The 18,941-nt window shown below is 37.1% G+C and overlaps 1 protein-coding gene and 1 long non-coding RNA gene across 2 annotated transcripts; one reads left to right on the top strand and one right to left on the bottom strand.

Moving 5' to 3' along the window:
- Positions 1–594: 594 nt before the first annotated feature.
- On the top strand, positions 595–3,155 carry LOC120474851 (uncharacterized). The gene is given in 7 exon segments (XM_089132405.1): positions 595–908; positions 1,034–1,150; positions 1,253–1,389; positions 1,508–1,705; positions 1,821–2,059; positions 2,169–2,381; positions 2,482–3,155. Coding segments are annotated over 7 exon segments (1,470 nt in total). The 5' UTR covers positions 595–749; the 3' UTR covers positions 2,889–3,155.
- Positions 3,156–15,358: 12,203 nt separating this feature from the next.
- On the bottom strand, positions 15,359–18,410 carry LOC120481006 (uncharacterized). The gene is made up of 3 exons (XR_005623227.2): positions 17,831–18,410; positions 16,661–16,773; positions 15,359–16,496 (listed from the first exon to the last, which is right to left on the bottom strand). It is a non-coding gene; the product is annotated as an uncharacterized LOC120481006 (long non-coding RNA).
- Positions 18,411–18,941: the final 531 nt, after the last annotated feature.

Below are 18,941 nucleotides of genomic sequence, written 5' to 3'. Positions count from 1 at the left end.
CACGATGTAACAGCTAATGACTCGTTTCAAAAACAATTCATTTAATAGACTCACTTTTAAAAGACCATAACTTTATATACGGTGCACTTTCAGATATAAATCTTTGCAGGATGTTTTCATTCCCTTAGAGCTATATTCCACACCATATGAACAGTCATTTTCAAAAATCCATAGGGGCTCTTTAAAGTCATTGAAATGCTCACAAAGGAATCAATTCGTTTTATAACGACTATCTGATTCCTGACCTCAAGATTTTCGATTCCCAACCCTACAGTTGAGTGAGGCATGCGTTAATGATTGTGGTATCCTTACAGGAGTGTTAACCTTCTCTCTGTCTCTGTAGCGGCCATGAATTTCTCCACCTCCAGCAGTGAGAGCAGCTGCGGTACACCAATGACATACACCAATGACGAGTCTCTGTTCCGCAAACCCAGAGTTCAGTTTTTAGAGATGCCCAGTGAGTCCGGCGGCTCGGACAGGTACAGGAGGTGTCCTTCCTGCTTCATTGCATCATGTTTGGCGATTTGTTTAGCTTTATATCACGTCATGCTCCTTCTCAAAGGGACTTAACTCGCATTCTTGATCTCCAGCTCTCTGGTACTAGATAAAGGGAAAACGCCACAATTCTTTAAGAGATTCCGGAAAGAATTTGCACATTGGACGGATGTAAAGGAAAAGCTGGAGAAAGAACTGTCTGACCAGATCAAGATCAACTCAGAAAAAGGTTTAATTTGTGCTACCTCGAGAGAATGAACTCTGGTGTGAATTTGTCTGAGTTTCTCTCTCTTTTGCACACAGAGGGTTTGATGGTCCAGCCGTCAGAGGAAAAGACCATGTTCCGCTACTATTGCGAAGCAATCCTGATCCTCGGTCACTTCCAGAGACCAGGAGCGGTGGAGGGAGTAACAGTAAGTGTTAAGACCTCAGCTTTCATGGGGCCATAAGCCTAAACAGATTATATTAGCTAGTCTGCGAAGAGGACGTTTATGTAACTTATTCACTCTGTTTATTTTTTGTTTGTTTGTTTTTTCAGACAGCAGAGTGGGATAAAAGAAAGACTTCTGGGGGAAAGATATGCGTGGCAGTTAGTGAACACAAGACTGCGACAATGCAGATCGCTGTGTTTGCCCTCACAATGGAGGAGACAGCAGTAAGTACACTTACAGGCTAAATTTGCTTTACCATGAGATACAGTAACACCAGCAATGATATCAACAGATGTATTTATTTTATTTAGTTTTTGTCTCTGCAGATGCTGGATGCATACTATACATGGATCCGCCCTGACTTCATCCGGCCGGATGTAGACAGTGCAGACAGGTTGTTTGTTTCTTCGCCAGGCACGAAAATTAAGAGTGCGACCAACGACCTCTCTCGTCTGCACATTCAGTAAGTATTGACAGCAGTCCAAAAGACCATAAAGTAGCATTTATTAAACAGATCAGCCTCTAGAAAATTATATAGTTCAAGTTTGGGAGTTTCATCTGATATTTCTGCCCCATTGCAGCTACAAACTGCCCAACATCACGAGCCAGCAGATACGTCGAACCGTGGAGACAGATGTGGCTGCCAACTTTACAGAGCAGCAGAAGGCATCTGTGGCCCACTACATGGCCCATTCCAATGCAGTGGCAAACCAGCACTATAGGATGAAGACCCTAGATGCTATTGTGGCCACTTCAAATCTGCTCAGCTCCCTGACACGGTATGTAATTATCTGTAATATAATTATGTTATAAATCTGTTATAATTATAATGTCTCTCAACGCTCATCCATCAGTTCGTTAGTGTGTAACCTCCAAACCTTTTCAATATTGCAGCTCCTCTTCTGACGACTCTGGCAACGAGGGCACCCAGGCAGTGAAGAGAAGGCGGGTGGAAGAAGAGGTTGGCAGCCCAGCCCCGGACTTTAATGCTTTCCTGCAGGCCTTCCCTGTGGGAATCACTGGCCAACCACCCAACAAGACCCAGAGAGAAAAAGCTGGGTTCCCCGGCGACAGAGTCTTTTATGACAAGTGGAGGGCTCTGCAGTACAGCCTTCGGGAGCAACATCTTTTGTGTAGATGTATATACTTCCTTATGATCCAATGATTAGATTTGCTCCAACAGAAACATTTTGAACTAGTATGTGAACCTGAATTTTAATTCAAATGTGTTCTCTTTGACAGCAAAATTCTCAAGACGTACCCCAACTGCAGCGATGGTGGCCAAAGTCATAGATGCAGAGGGCTGGACGGCCAATCATCCTCGTCCAGAGGACATCATGGCGAAGTGGAGGCCGCTCAGCAGAGCACAGGCGGAGAGTGACCCGGGCATCATCAAGGGGGTGACCAGGCAGAAATGGTCGGGTCTGGCTGTGAAGGCCTTTGGGGAGCAGAAAGGTATGTACAACTGTCTTATGAGCACAGTAAAATCCATAAATAAAATGAATATAATAACATCATGAACTGCACATTAATGACTCCCTCTTTTTGACCACAGGCGTTGTTGCAACCAAGGCCTTCGGGAAGGGCTCCATCCTGTGTGATTTCCACGGAAAGGTGATCACAGGTGCTGAGGGCAGGGAGATGGCAGAGACGCAGGACCAGCTGGGAAACCTGTTTTTCTTCAAACATGGCCCTGACGAAATCTGCATCGATGCGGAGACTTTCCCCTGTGAGTGCCACCCGTCTCTGGAAACCATCGGGAGATGAATTACACATTCAAAGAAGAAGCACAACGTACAGCCATGCCACTGCATAGAGAAGCTTCAGGGGGGAGACAGGCACGTCCTGCTCTTTCAGGCCACCACGGACATTAAGAAAGATGATAAGATCTGCTTCGACCACGGCATCAAGAAGAGGACTTTTCGTGGGGAGATAGAGGAGCTGGAGTGGCTGGACATTTGATTCTTTACAATTTGTGTCACATTTTATGACACAAGACTATGAACTATCAATGTTTTGTTTGTCAACTGTGAGCTTGCGAATAAACTATAGATGTTTGGACAAAATTGGGAGCTTGCGTATGGACTTGATGTTCATGTAAAAGGAGCCTCAGTAGCGTCTAAACATTGTAGTTTCATGTAAAAGGAGCCTCAGTGTGACCAATGAAATAATTGACCTTGATCTACGTCCTGGAGCTGGAGTGGTTGGATCTCTGACAACCCGGACAGACTCTATTTTTTCAGACTGTGATTTTGCCAGACGTCTCCTTGCCTCTCACAGACCATGTGTGACAAATTTAAATGGAGCCTCGTTGTGAACTGACAACCCAGACAGACTGTATTGTAAGTAGAGTAAAGTACTTATTGTAAGTGTATTGTAAATACTTTGTATTGTACATGAATTTATGCACACTAAAGTTACAAATCAGTCTATAAATGAAAGTACTTTCCCTACAGCTTTGAAAACAGCCATAGTAAAGCCTATACACAAGTCAGGAGATAAGCTCCAGGGGCCTCATTTATAAACGTTGCGTACGCACAAAAGAAGGCGTACGCCGCTCTCTACGCAATAGTTGGTGTTTATAAAAAGCAAACTTGACGGTAAAATGTGCGGTCCTTCACGCCAGCTCTGACCCAGGCGTACGCACAAAAACGGGTGAAATGAGAAATGGCGACACCGTCGGCAGGTGGAAAAACACGTGAAAGTGTGTGAAACTGTAGACGGTTGTGTAAAATAAATTGCATAAATAACACAAAGATTTCACAAAGCAAGTCTTACAATTAACAGCCTACACGAACACCCGTTTGATCGATCTGCAACAGAAATGAAAATTAACACATATTTCCAAAAAAGAAAGAAATATGTTCTTCAATAATATTGGCTTATACAATTCATTCTCATAAATAAGATGGTAAACAGAACGAAATAATGTACAAAACTGATATTCTCGCCATTACTAATGCCAAAAAGGCACTTGAGTGGCAAAAGGTTGCAGACGCCGTAAATGCTGTGTCCTCACAACCTCGGACTCTGGCCGAAATAAAAAAGAAATGGTCGGATTTCAAAGTCGAGGCAAAAAAGCGTCTAGTCATTAATTCAATTAGAGAGGGCCAAGGAGTTGGGCGAAATCAAGACTGTCCAAACTGAAATAAACTGCACAATGAGGGAATTCTTCAATAAATAATATATTTTTTCCACACCTTTTGTTGTGAAGATGATGCTTCGAATCCTTCCATTTAATCGCCACATCTCCTAAGAGCTCAAGATCAGCCATTGTGCGTCATTATACGCATTGTGATGGGGCATTTTACTTACATTTCATTCTGCATCTGACAAGCTACGGATGTCGCTTATAATCTAAATGGGAAATAGTTCAGCGCAAATGTAATTTCTTGCAGCTTTCTGAATGGTTGAGACACGAATACGTTATTTTATCAAAAATAAAACAAACTAAAGACATATGCATGAATACCATGATTCCGGAGCTGATGAAGATATTTTTACGATGAAAACAACTTTCCCCAGTGGACAAATAATACACCTATTTATCGATCTATCTAGGCTATATATATCTCTAATTATCTATCTATCTGACTGACGATCTAATTGCTATATCAGCTCCGTTAGACGGACATATTGGATGTCCACACTGTGCCCTCCAAACAACATTTCTCTCCTCTTTTCTACCTCGCCAACGATAACTTCTACTTCACATTGAGTGAAGTCACGTTTTTATTATTTCCTCTGTGTTTAACATGATTTCGCAATTGATGAATATTAAAGGGGGGGTTGACTGCGATTTCACTTTTTTCATGTTAAATAGTGTGTAATGTTGCTGTTGGTGCATGAACAGTATCTGCAAAGTTGCAGCGCTGAAAGTTCAGTGTAAGCAGAGATATCGTCCTTTAAAAATCAGGAAGTATAAACGCCTACAAAAACTAATGGGACTACAGCTGGGTTATGGTACGTCACTAACCCACACATTTGCATCAACCCTCCCTCCGGAATAAGCAGAAAAGGGCATGGCCATATTTCAGCAGCTCCAGCTCGTCGAGTGTGTTGTTCACGCAGCTGTCAGGTCTTCTGTGTTTCGGCTTCCCACAGACGCTGTACTTCAACAATGGATACAATTTATGTTTGATTATGTTCCTGAAAATGACGATGGTAATCTAGCTCTCTGTGCTGCGCATTTACGGAAGACAGCTTCCAGAATCTCCACGAGTTCAACACCGGATTCAACAAGAAACTGTTACTAAAACATGAAGCAGTTTCAACTTTAAAACCAGAGGCAGCAGTTGTTGGGCCACAACCTGTAAGTATGCTAAGACTTCATCATTTTAAATGTATTTGCATGTATAATTCCAGATGTGATGTTTTAGTTTTGTCAAATGCCACCGCTGGCTTTATATCCACTTAGTTATGCTATTTTGCGTCTAGGACAAACGCGTACAAACATTTTGGACCTGAATTTGTATATGTACTCATTTTATAAATGTATTTATCATGTATACTTAATCATCACTTTGTGATGTAAGAACAGGTTTGTTATGTGTGGGTGATGAAAGGAGACACAGGGTCGGCGAATACTGGGACTCGTGCACTTTTATTTACACAACTCTTCACAGTGCGAGGTCGCGCTCAAATAAAGTTAACTCAGAATGTCAAAGGCAAAAATAAATAATATAATACTCTTCCCACTAAACACAGCTTTGCCGAACACAGTTGCAGTGAAAACTCTTCCCGCTGAATACAGCTTTCAAATGTCCCGTGTTCGGTAACAGGACTCCATAGGATACGTGCACGAGCGGCCAGTCTCTCTCTCAAACTGTTGTCCGCACAGCCCGCTTACATACGCTCTCCTCACGCCAATCACTGAAATCACAGACAGGTGTTTGTCATTTGAACTTGACCCACTTATTCACCCCTCGGCTCCGTCCGTCCCAGCTCTCTCACAGTCAGAGCCGGCCCGAGCCTTTTGGGGGCCCTAAGCAGAATTTGATTTGGGGGCCCCTCCCACGACGCGGAGTCACCTGTGTTTGACGATTATTGACACAAATGTCACGCAATAATGATACATTATAAATGAACACACTTCGGTTATGTATTAGGCTACAACTGAACAAAATTAATACTTAATAAAAAAAATAGATGCCTACTTAAATAAAAAAAGTTTAACAGTCTTAAAAACTGTCTCAAAACATAAAATAAATTATTTGCTAAAATTATGACAAAACTGAGAAACATAAGAGCAAGGCTTTAAAAGGCTTATTGTTGAAAACTAAAAATATTTGGCCTCCACAGTCTCAATACAGTGTAACTGTCCTCAAAAGCTTTATTATTATCGTAAGAGACTTTCTTAGATATTACATGACATAATCCAACAAAGTCTGTTACTATAATACCGGTAATAATGTTCTGGCGCTCGTTGTATGTGTGTATGCAATGTATTTTTCCCCTCGGGGCTTGCCGTAGATGGGTTGTGCGCAGACTGCACACTTGGTAGGCTACTGGAGTGTCGGGTTTTTGGAGGTCTGATGTGTGGTATAATAAAGTGGAGAAGAGTTCAAACTGCTATGTTTATTATTTATTCAAACTGCTACCCTTAAACCTTGAAGGTTCAGTTCCCCTGCGGGCTGTTTTCTCTAATACCGATACCGTGACTAGGCGCAGTTGCGCACTAATTGTCTATGCACACGCGAGGTGTCTAGAGGATTATGACTTGACTTAAACGCAGGCAGACACAGCAGCAGTTGTAACTTGTAGGCAGGTATATTGATCATTAAATCAGAGTTTTGTTGTCTTGAATGATTCATTCAGTCATATTCATTCATTCATTGATTTATGTCACTTGTTTAAGTAATCTAAAAATAAAAATAAAAAATAACCCCGAGCGGCCACTTAGTTCGCTTATGCCTCGGGCCGGCTTTGCTCACAGTCCCACTACAGGACCAGCTGCATCTGGACCGGAGCGCAGGCACATTTCGCCCGTAAAGGTAATGGGCGTTAACCTTCCGGACAATGTGAGCGACAGTTTAGCCAATCACAACACACCGGCCCAAACTAACCAATCAGAGCCCACTGCCTGTTTCTGGGGGAGTGGTTTCATAGACTCAGGAAGTCAACCGCTCGTTCAGGGGACAGAGGAGCGCGCGGCTGACAATAAAGGTGAAGTTTATGAAAAATAAGACTTTTAAAAAAAGAAAAACCACAAATACATGTTATATTGCACCCCATAAACACAATCATGCAAAGAAAAAAAGCATTTTGAGCACGCTCTCTCAGTTTAACTTCGGGGTGCCAGATTTCTATAGAGCCTTCCAGGCGAAAACCCGGCTAAAACTCACCGTAAACAGGGCTTAATATATAGCGAAAAAACACCCAATCTGGCAACACAAGACACCAGTCTCGCACCGCAGCCGCCGTCGACAAAGGCGTCGTATGATCATTTAAACTGATTTTTTAACGAGGTCGGTGAAGATGGGAAAAATCTTCCATTTCTGTGCAAACTTTGAACTGAACTAGTTCATTTTAAAATGTGTGAACTGAACTTTGAACTAGTTCATGTAGAAAGTGAACTTCCCCAACACTGGTTGCCACTCCCACGTGACCTGCTGACTAGGTTGTTGTCAACTTTTTCATTGTTGTCATGACAGCGCACCTTCTCGTTCCGTGAACCTCTGGAGTTGTGAGTTTAGACTTTTTTTCGACTTTTTTTTAAACTGTTCCTGTGGTGTTGAGCAACTATAATTCCTGTTAAAGGTTGTCTAAGCGATCCTGGGTGTTGACGTTCGGAATATTTTCAAACAAATCGGAGGCTAGCTAGACCCGCCCTCCTCCGCATCTCATCTCCTCCCCCTCCCTTCCGTGCTTCCTGAAATAATTGTGAACGTGCATTTCGCTGACTGCATACTGTGCATAGTTCTAGCTATATCCTTGTGTGGGTTTGGCGAACATAAGCGTCAATTTAGAATAATAAAAAAAAAACTATTTAACGTTAGCCACCTGTCCAGCAAAAACAGAGCAACCTGAATGTCGGACTGGAAGCCCTTCTGCCGCCGGAGTTCTCGCCATCGTTCAAAAGCTTTGCTACCGATGTAAATTCGGAACTTCGCACGTTCTTTATCCGACTCATTCTTCTTTTTAATTTGTTCCTCAGAACGACGTCTCTTTGGTCGTGTGTCGGCCATTTTTTAAACTTCCCTCTGACGCTTCTATCTCCTTCACACACACACACACACACACCCTTCATGTGCACGCGCACTAACCCCCCAGATCCACCCTCAAATACTTCTTGCCAGTGATTGGCTGGAACACTGTTTGTTAGGTTTCGTGGTCCGGGTGAGACATGATTGTTTTTGTTGCCGTTTGTGGAGCCTGTGGTGTCTACAGAGACCGCGTTTTTTTACAGTGTGTTTAGGGGACAGGCAGCTAGCCGATAGTGAGGAGACGTTTGATGTATGTGACAAAAAATGTTTTGGCCCCACATCGCTCAGAGAACCTTTAATCCTATAATTTTATATTTTTATTGATTTAAAGTGAATTAATTGTAATGAAAAATAAATTCAATTAAATAGCTTAAGTAAATCGGAAGTGGAAGTGCATCTGTCAATTCATTGAATGTTCAAAATATTCATCTTTATTTAGAAAAAATAAATTGGCCTATTCATGAGCATATATCATCAATTAGCCTACACATGTTTACGAGGTAATAGGGCATTATTAATATGCCATGTAAGGTGGTATGTGCTAGAAATGGGTAAACCACTATCAGTGAGTCTGCCCGTGGGGTGGAGGCACCGCCGTGCCAAGCAGTGTCCCACATTGTCCCTCAGAAACATACCCCTTGTCCCCCCTTGGGCTTATTAGCAGGTGGTCACCCTTGCGTAAGGCCTTCGACACAGTAAACCATGAACTACTGATAGATAAATTAACACATTTCTCTATTAGTATAAGTACAAATAATTGGATTAAATCTTTTCTCAGTGCAAGGCAGCAGAGTGTATCTATAAATAATGTATCATCTCTCTTACGAGCATGCACTATGGGTGTGCCGCAGGGCTCTATATTAGGGCCCTTGTTGTCTTCACTTTATATTAATGATTTTCCGTGTGTGTGTATTAATGCTAAAATGATAATGCATGCTGATGACAAAATGGTGTATATTCATGGTAACACTGTTAAGGATGTTGCTCAAAAGTTAACTGAGGAAATGGAAAAGATTTATATTTGGCTAAAAAAAACAAACTCTCATTTAACTTTCATTTAACAAAATCAGTTGAGGGTCAGGAAATTAAAAAGGTAGACCAAATTAAATGTTTAGGAGTCATTCTAGACCCAAATCCAAATTTCAAAAAACATATTAAAAAGATTACCAACACGTTAAATTCATATAGCACATTTTAGATATATTAGAAACTCTTTGACCATAGGTGCATCTCATTTACATCTAAATGTGATGATATTTCCACACTTTCGATTCTGCATGACGAGTTGGTCACAAGCATGTAAAACAGCATTAAGGCCCCTGGAATCTTTGTAGAAAACTTCTCTAACGCTTATGACAAGAAATCTCGGTTATTTCATTATTGTCATATTCTTAAAAAAACATAGGATATTAGGTTTGAAAACAATCATATATTCAAATATCTGTCTCTTGTTTAAGATCATAAATAGTACTGCAACCCCTCTGTTAAAAAAAGTTGATCTCACTGAGTTCAGAAATGACATCTCGAGCCACTAGGTCGACTGTTCGGGGCGAGTGCACGATTTCTCGGTGTAAAACAGTTTTCGGCAGCTTAGCTTTCTCATGTGTGGCCATCAAACAGTGGAACAAGTTGCCAACAGAACTGACCACATGTGTAAATTAACACTTTTCCACATCGGGCCAAAAAATGGCTTCTTTTAAAACAAACATGTTCCCAAAATGTATTGTAATTGATGTGTATGTGTGAGTGTATTTGTAAATGATTTCCATATATATTGTTTTTGGGACAAATGGAGTATTAATATGTATATCTGTTGACATCAGCCTGCCCAGAGACTACAGGTGGAAATCAGCACAAGTGCTACAACCTGGTAAAATGCATCTCTCCTTTTTAAGGTTAATGTATATTTTGCATTGTCCCTGCTCAAAAATAAATAAATTAAAGAAAATGAAAGATAGTTCAATTCATTCCAATAATAGAATATAGTAAGAAAGAAAAGTACGCTGTTACACTGAGATGGTTTGGGGAAAATGAAACTTCAGACAGGTACAAACAGGCAGAGAAACTACTCCCAAAGAGTGACTGAACTGAAGGAACTAAATACAGACATGAATTAACCAAACCAGGTGATACAGATGAAGGTGATTAACAAAACACAGGTGACGAAGATGAACTAATGAAGGTAACAGAAAAGTGGCGGGAAAACCAAGGACATGTGACTAAGAATGCAAACAGAAGATCAAAACCAAACCGAATCAAAACGTGACAGATTGTTTATTCCTTATGAATTTCTAATAGTTTCTTTAGCAAGAGGTTTTAAACTTTTAAATGGCAATGAGCCCTAAACAACACCCTTGTGAGATTCTTTATTTAGCCTTATAATATAATAAAATATAGGCCTAATGTCACCTAAACAATACCTTTGTGAGATGCTTTATTTAGCCTTATAATATAATAAAATATAGGCCTAATGTAACCTAAACAATACCTTTGTGAGATGCTTTATTTAGGGTTATAATATAATAAAATATGCCCATCAACAGTTATTTCCACCACTTTAATCAAACCACTCTTCTTTAAAACATTACGATGTGATTTTCTCGTTGCCTCTCGTATTGATTTTGTCTGCACACAGGACTCACTGCCAATCGCACATGCTCACTTCTTTTATGGCATTGGGTATGTGAACACACAACAAAAAATTGAGGTCATGATCCGAGCAGGCTAAGTGGTCGTAAAAAATAGTCACACTCGTGGTCTTTGGTCAAAAATGACCCCCATAAGAAATTGTAAAAAATGAAAAAAAAAAAATGTGAATTTTTGTTTTTTTGTCAAATTTTTTAATAAGAAATAATTTTTGAGATTGTTTTAACTATATATACAAATCCACCAACAACAACAACAACAAAAAAACGTGTTCATAAACATCTGGGGAATTCACATGCCTCTCCATAGAGAGCTGTACATGCCATCTAGTGGTTACACCATGATTCTACGCTTTTTCTCTATACTGTAACCAGATGGTGCTAATTTTCTTCAAAAAAAATTTTTTTTTCTGAAGGCCTAGAGTCTATATTAAACTAAAATACTGTGTTAATATTTTTTTGAAAAAAATAATATATATATAGAAAAATATATATATTTTTCCATGGCAAAAATAAACCATAAATATTGCATAAATATTAATAAATTAAATTAAATTGTCTCAAAATACTAAATTAAAAAGAATAAATATTATAGACCAAAAATAAATTGCATTGGTTTTACTGGGATGGAGAAAGTTTCATTTTTAGGTGTCCGGTCACTTTTGACCGGGAAGATAACAAGTGTGACTCCGAAACGAAGAGCACCTGAGGGTTAAACTACAATCAAATGCATTTCCACACGTTTCGTGTCGGTCCTCTGCGTGGCATTTTATTATTTTTTGCACGGGCGCAGCTTAGAGCGAACATCACCCATGTCCCCACATGAGCAAGGAAGACAACGACAAATAAAATAATGCAACAGTTGAATATGACAATATACAATATCAAGCAAGAAACATATTCAGGCAGGATACATTGTCTCACTAAAATTATTCAAAATGAGGACATAACTGGGAACTTTCTAGAAGCTGTTTGGTGTTTTTAAAATGTGCAGTAAGTGGGACATTCCCTAATGTTTGTTGGCATGCTGTTCCAAAAATGACCTCCTCTGACGGACAGAAGAGTTTGTCCAAAGGTAGTTTTTCTATATCACCTCTGAATGAAGCTCTGGTACAACAACCTTTGTCAGACCTTTGTTTAATCTGTGTAGAAAGTGCAGGTGGAGTCAGTCCATGCAAAACTTTAGAAATTAAACACTTATTTTTAAAATGAATAAAGTTTTAAAATTTTACAGAAGCCCTGAACCGCAACATAAAAAAAAATCTAGCATTGTCAGATTAATGTGGAAACGTTTCAAGAATAAAGTCAAAACATTACGATAATACAGTCTTCCATAGAAGTGTGTGCATTCATAACAGTGCGCATCTGTTTGTGTAAGTAAATGCACTTGTCAAGTCGAACTGCCATGGATTAACACAAAATATAACTTTTTACTTTTATCTGGGCTTTCAACTAAATTTTACACACGTGCAAGTGTTTCTGAGGTGTTTTCGTGCTCGTCTAGTCAACACTATCTGGGTGGAGAACACAACAGTAACCGTAACTCTTCACCGTAAATACGTTCTGGAGACATTTTAAGTGCATCATTCTGTATCCAATCATTTGGCCGGATCCTGTGATTTACTAAGATTTAATAACCACTAATGGTTGAGGAGAGATTCTCTGATATGATTGTAAAGCGCTTTGAGTGTAGGCCTAGTAGACATATGAAAGAGCTATAAATGCCTCATTAATTAATTAATTCATTCATTCATTCATTCATTAAGCTGGATTTCTCCATCCAGTCTGAAAAGTGTTTTCCGTGTTGGTTTTTCTATAGGCAAAAGTCTATTCCGGCACAGTATATTTTATAACATCCTATAATGGTAGCCTAATGCTGGTAGATTGGGACCTGTTGAATTTCCTTTGATGAAACAAAACACACACACACACACACACACACACACACACACACACACACACACACACATACACACACACGTACAGGTACTTTCAACAATGCTTTTCTTGTGCTAATTATTTTATTCTTATTTGGCAGATGCTGTGATGACCAACTTCCCAGCAGCAACAGAGTTTTATATTTTATTATCTTAAGTTGTTCATGTTAAAATAATTTTATATTTTTAATTTTAATATTTTTTTGGGTAATTTTTATGTTTTAAAATTACGTAATGTTGTTCTTTTGCTAAATAAAGCCTTTTATGTATATATATATATATATACAGTATATATTACTATATATATATATATATATATATATATTACGTGTGTATTCATGTTCACTATATATATATATATATATATATATATATATATATTACTGTATGTTTTGATGCTTCAACTTAAACTTATTTCTGTTTATTGCCAAGAAATATATATATATATATATATATATATATATATATATTGGAGTTAATAATAATAACCCTGGAAGTGATTCACTTCTTAATAAATATTGTTAACGCTATCCTGTGTCATGCAAGAACTGTGTGTGTGTGTGTGTGTGTGTGTGTGTTCCAGTAAAAATCCAGATTTTTTAATGCTCTTTATTTAATGATCAATAATAACACAAAAGGTGAATAGAAAGCTGTGAGCAGAATGAAGACATCTTCACATTAATTCCTTTTCAACAGTGGTTTGATAAAGTGAAAGAAGCAAAGCTGAAGAGTGACATCATCCATCTTCTCATTTCTGCCGGTCACAACACGTTAAACACTCGTCAGGAATAAAGCGTGTGTGTGTTACAGAGCACTGCAGTCTGGTTGATTATTATCTGGTTCAGTATCATTTCTATTTTTCTCGAAATGAATAGGTTTACATGCGTTGTCGACTTTTTCACAGCCAAGAATCACATATTGATCTATTATTTGTTTGACCTTCGTGACCTTCTTCCTCTTAATGTTGACGTAAACCTCGTAGAACTTGATAGGCTTCTTGCTGATGCAGAGGTTTACTGTGTTCGGATATATCTTTCCCGCTTTTGAACACACACCTAACACATTATTATGTTCTGATAAAGGAAAGAAGCTCTGAATCGGCCGGTGCCAGGTTTTAATTTTGTTAATGATGAACGTATTCCATTGACCGATGTCGTCACTCTTTGGGACGATGTTGTTTAGGTGATGTTTAAGGAATGTCTTATATTGTTCTCCATGTAGAGTTGCATTCCCCACATCATCACAGCGCTGCTGACCCAGACCCAGAGCCGGCGGGAGTGTGAGAGTCGAGACGACCACGAACAACAGCATTATTAGCATCTGGAGATATTATTGTAAGATTAACATCTCATATTGTAGATTCACTGTTGCCACAAACCATAAAATCATAGAAAAGTGCATTTTTACTTGTTTAATTGCAATACAAAGAAACAGAAAACAAAATAGTTGATGGTACATTGATGCATTTTAAAAATCAAACCCTTTATAACCACAAACGACAGATTTAAAAGATCTAATAACATTTCCAGTAACGTAAGAGCACTACAGTCTCTAAACATCAGTTCAACACAGTTGATGTTATAATGATGCGACCAAACCGACTTTATGACTTTTGCAGTTGGGTCACTGTATTTTTAAAGACAGTCATACATATACATTATTCAGTTCAATGCTGTAATTGCAGTGAATACAGTAGTTGTGATTATTATACATAATTGCAAAATTGGTTTTCTTTGTCACAATATACTTTCTTTCTGTAACTCCATGCTTTGGAGGCTGTTCTCCAAGTTTGTATACCGCAGTAATCATTCTACAACATTTCTATAAGCGATTACAATCATAAATTGCCTTTACCTGCAGGTCAAAGATGATAGAAGTAGTTTCAGGGTCCTCGGCGGTTCAGTTCAGTCCTGGGTCCGTTTCACTGAGCGTTTGCTTAGTATTAATATCTACAACCAAGTAAAGATTCTTCTAGGAAAAGATCCCTCTGAGACTTGTTTTGAAAGTTTTTTAAATCAGCAAAATTGGTTTCTTTTTACTTAAAAAAAGTTTCAGAATAATACATTTCAGGAAAAAAATAACATCAAATGCATATAGATCTTCACCCGACTTGTGGCCCCGAACAACAGAAAACAAAACCTTTTATATGTTTTAATTGGGGCCGTCTTAACAGTTTGGGGCTGTACTTATAATACAATCCCTTACAAGGTCAAATAACTGGCCTGGAACTTTCACAGTTAAAGCTATTTTGTAAAAACCACACACGCATATCTCATCTTTTGCCACCTAAACCCAGGTGAAAAGGAAATATATTTAAATTGTACTTATTTTGATATACTTAATGTATTTTAAGTATACCGTATTAAATATGTATTAAATGTGCTAAATTGAAACAACTTCAAGTATATTAAGTGTACTTTAATATGTATTTAAGTTCAATTTTAAGGTAATAGTAATATATTTTATTATACTAAATTGTGCTAAAATGGAACCATTTTAAGTACATTTAATGTAATATAATAGCACTTATTTAAAGTGTATTTTAATACACTTTAAATAGACTTTAGAAATACAGTATTAGTATATTTTTAGCTTCACATTAATGCGTTCTAAGTATATTTTAAATATAATTTCAGCTTATTAATAATGTATTAGTAGAACACTATAGGACCCACTATTAACATATTAAAAATATATTTTTCCAAAAACCATTTAATATAAAAATAATATATTTTAATGTATTAAAAATACATTTAAACATTTGAATTCAACAAAACCCAGTAAAAAAATATTTCTACAAAACACACAAACACTCTTTGAAAGATAAACTTTAATGCACTACATCAGTAAAGCATTATGAAAACTAAACAAAATACATTAACATAAAATGCATTGATTTGCAGAGGTATTAAACAGAACAAAAATAAATAAATAAATAAACTAACTGAAAGGAGTAGTTCACTTTAAAAAAAAAACTTTTGCTGATAATTTACTCACCCCCATGTCTTCCAAGATGTCCATGTCTTTCTTTCTTCAGTCGAAAAGAAATTAAGGTTTTTGATGAAAACATTCCAGGATTTTCTCCATATAATGGACTTCACTGGGAACCAAACGGTTCAGGGTCCAATGGCTAACAGTCAATTTGTCGTGAAAGCATGAGAATTGGCTCAATTGCGAGAGTCTTGTGCTGAATGCTTGAGAGTTGGCAGCCCTGACAAATCTTTTTTCGAGTCAATTCATTCATTTCGTTCATTGAATGAACCTAATGACTCGGAAAAAGATTTGTTAATTTTGATGAACGAGTTCAAATAGGAGAGTCATGAACATGCATAACAGAACAGAGCAAGGCGACCATTTGAGCTTATAAAACTTAAACTTTTTTTTTTTTAATGACCGATCGTTTCGCTTGATAAGACCCTTATTCATCGTCTGGAATCGTTTAAAGCCCTTTGAACAGTTTGCATAGAAACTGTCTTTTGGACCTTGAACCGTTTGGTCCCCAATGAAGTCCATTATATGGAGAAAATCCTGGAATGTTTTCATCAAAAACCTTAATTTCTTTTCAACTGAAGAAAGAATGACATGGATATCTTGGCATGGGGGCGAGTAAGCTATCAGCAAAAGGTTTTTTTTTTTTTTAAAGTGAACTAATCCTTTAAGTCAAACAAAGTGAAATACAATAGCAAAAAGTAAAGTGGCCAAATCTTGAGTAAAAAGAGAAGTTCGTGACTTTTTCAGTCTGCCATAGACTCTTTTGGGGACATCAGAACCACCGAGGGAAATCTGGAAAGAATAAAAAAAACAAGCATTAGTATAAACTTGTTCATTTATAATTCTAATAAAAAGCTGTCACTTTGTTACTTAATTCAGAACACTTAATGCACAAAAAGTCAGATATAATTATTATAACAAATAGGATTTTTCTTTATCATAAAGAATTTTCTAACCATTTCTGAGGTTTCAGGAAGACACAGCTCAGATGATCTTGGGCTTGAGCTGAATGAACCTCGTTTCATGGACTCCAGGGCCTCTTTGAGAGATGATAATATCCCTGGAAGCTCTACAAGAAAAAATCAAGTTGCATGTTATACAAAGTTAGGGCAGAACAAACACTAGTTTGTGTTCTTCATATATAATTTGTCTTTTGTTTAAATGGTGAAACATATTTAATGAACCCTTACTGTAACTTCCACGCTATTATTAATTATTCATTATTAATAAAGACAGAACATTCTATTGAAAGTTACAAGTTGGTGACAGCTGATAACGACTTGATTAAATGTAAAAAAGCTGAATACCACACATAAAATCATATAAATCAGTCCCTCGAGAAAAACACGATTATGTGATTGCATAATTCAATGCATAATCAGGCAAAATACATATTCATTTTTCAAATACGTGTTAATATATAATAGGTCACTTAGCTACTTAGCTGCTACATGACACACTATTGCCTTTTTTGTTGTTTTTCACCAACAAAAAGTTACAAATCAAGAGGATCAACTACTACTTACTCGACTTGACCTCATCTACTCACGGTTAGGTTTAATAAAAAAATGTCTTTGCAATGTGCAAATTCCTTGGCTAGGCTAAATATTAAATATAAAATCTCTCATTTCATTATTTAACATCATTTTAATTTCTCAGTGCAAGATATTTAATAATTGGTTTTGTGAAAGCTTATAGTTGGTGATTACAACTTAATTTATTTATCGAATTGACATGAAAACTGACAGCCTACTAATAATTAATTAGATTTTACTATGAATTAAATATCACAAATGTGTAAGTTTTATTAGAGTTTAAAATATATTATAATATTTAAAACACAAGTAGTTACTTAGGGACAATCAAGCCTGTTGTGTAATCACCATTAATAACCTTTTTTTTCTGCAAACACAGTGTGCAATGTTTTTATAGTTGTTTTCACTGTCTAGATCTATAACATTAAGTTGATAGACGTCAATGGATAAACGTTAACTCGCTTTAGTGTCAAATCAACAGAAACGCCAGTAATCCACAGAACATCGTCATCAACTTCTGAAAATATTTTAAACTAAACCCAAAGTGAGAATAAAGCCAATTATACTAATCACTTAAACTAATAAACTTACCACCAAGAAGTAAGATATTTTCTGGCAGTATCTTGCTCTGTCCATGTCGTGGCGGCGTACCTCTGCGTTGTCCTCTTCACTGCTAAATTGTTCGCGGGAGCTGACGACCTGGTAATCTGCTCGTGTGTTCTCTTAATATTAGATCGGTGCTATCCACATAGGTCAGAGTCAGTGAAATAACAAAGCAAAATTTGGAAAATACATGATTTCTGTTGAAATATCCGAAGCTATAATGGAATACCACAGACAGTATCCGCTGTCTGCGCCCCGCCCAACATGTAAGTTCAAATGGCAGTGTGTGATTGGACAATTGCCGGCAAGCTTGTTTTGAAAAGATTAGCTCTGATTGGTCCAAATGAATGCAACTGGAAATACTAACTAACTAACGGCCACAAAAAAAGAAACAACTCTGTTAATATAAACATAACATGCTTTATAAACAGGTTTTTTATTCATTTTGGCTAAACAAATGTAAGAGTAAAGCTTTAACAAATTTATTTCGTTTTTCTAGTATGTACCTGATCTTTTATGTTGATGTGTGCAAGTACTGGTATTCACTTGTTTTGTGGAAAAGACTATTTGATTAATTAATGCAGAAGTATAGAAGTGCATTACTTGTAATTTTTAAACTTTATATATATATATATATATATATATATATATATATATATATATATGTCTCAGTTGTTTTTCACAATATTTTTTTAAAGCAGGGCTGAAGCACATGCTACAGTATAACATAAATATTAAAAATATATTGCTCTAGTCCTATACAAGGTTAAATAAGTTATAAGGTTACAAATTGCTATACACACAAAGTAAACACAAAAAATACTTTAATTTAGCAACAAGTATGCTTTCTGTAAATACACTAAAATTTCACTAAAACTATGTTTGTTTTTAGCATATTTCTAAAAGTGTAATTAAGTGTATATTTATTTGCATTGCGTTTCTAGTAAAACATTTTTAAATACAATTAAAATATGTTTGTATTTAGCATATTTCTTAAAAATGTAATTAAATACCAATGTACTTCTAGTACACTTTTTAGAAACATATTTAAAGCATGATTGTCATTAGCATATTTATTAAAAATATAATTAAGAATACA

The sequence above is a fragment of the Pimephales promelas genome, chromosome 2, assembly GCF_988280905.1.
Source record: "Pimephales promelas chromosome 2, fPimPro1.hap1.1, whole genome shotgun sequence".
Lineage (NCBI taxonomy): Eukaryota > Metazoa > Chordata > Actinopteri > Cypriniformes > Leuciscidae > Pimephales > Pimephales promelas.
Note: the sequence above shows the minus strand (reverse complement) of the source record. Positions and strands in the feature narration are given on the sequence as shown.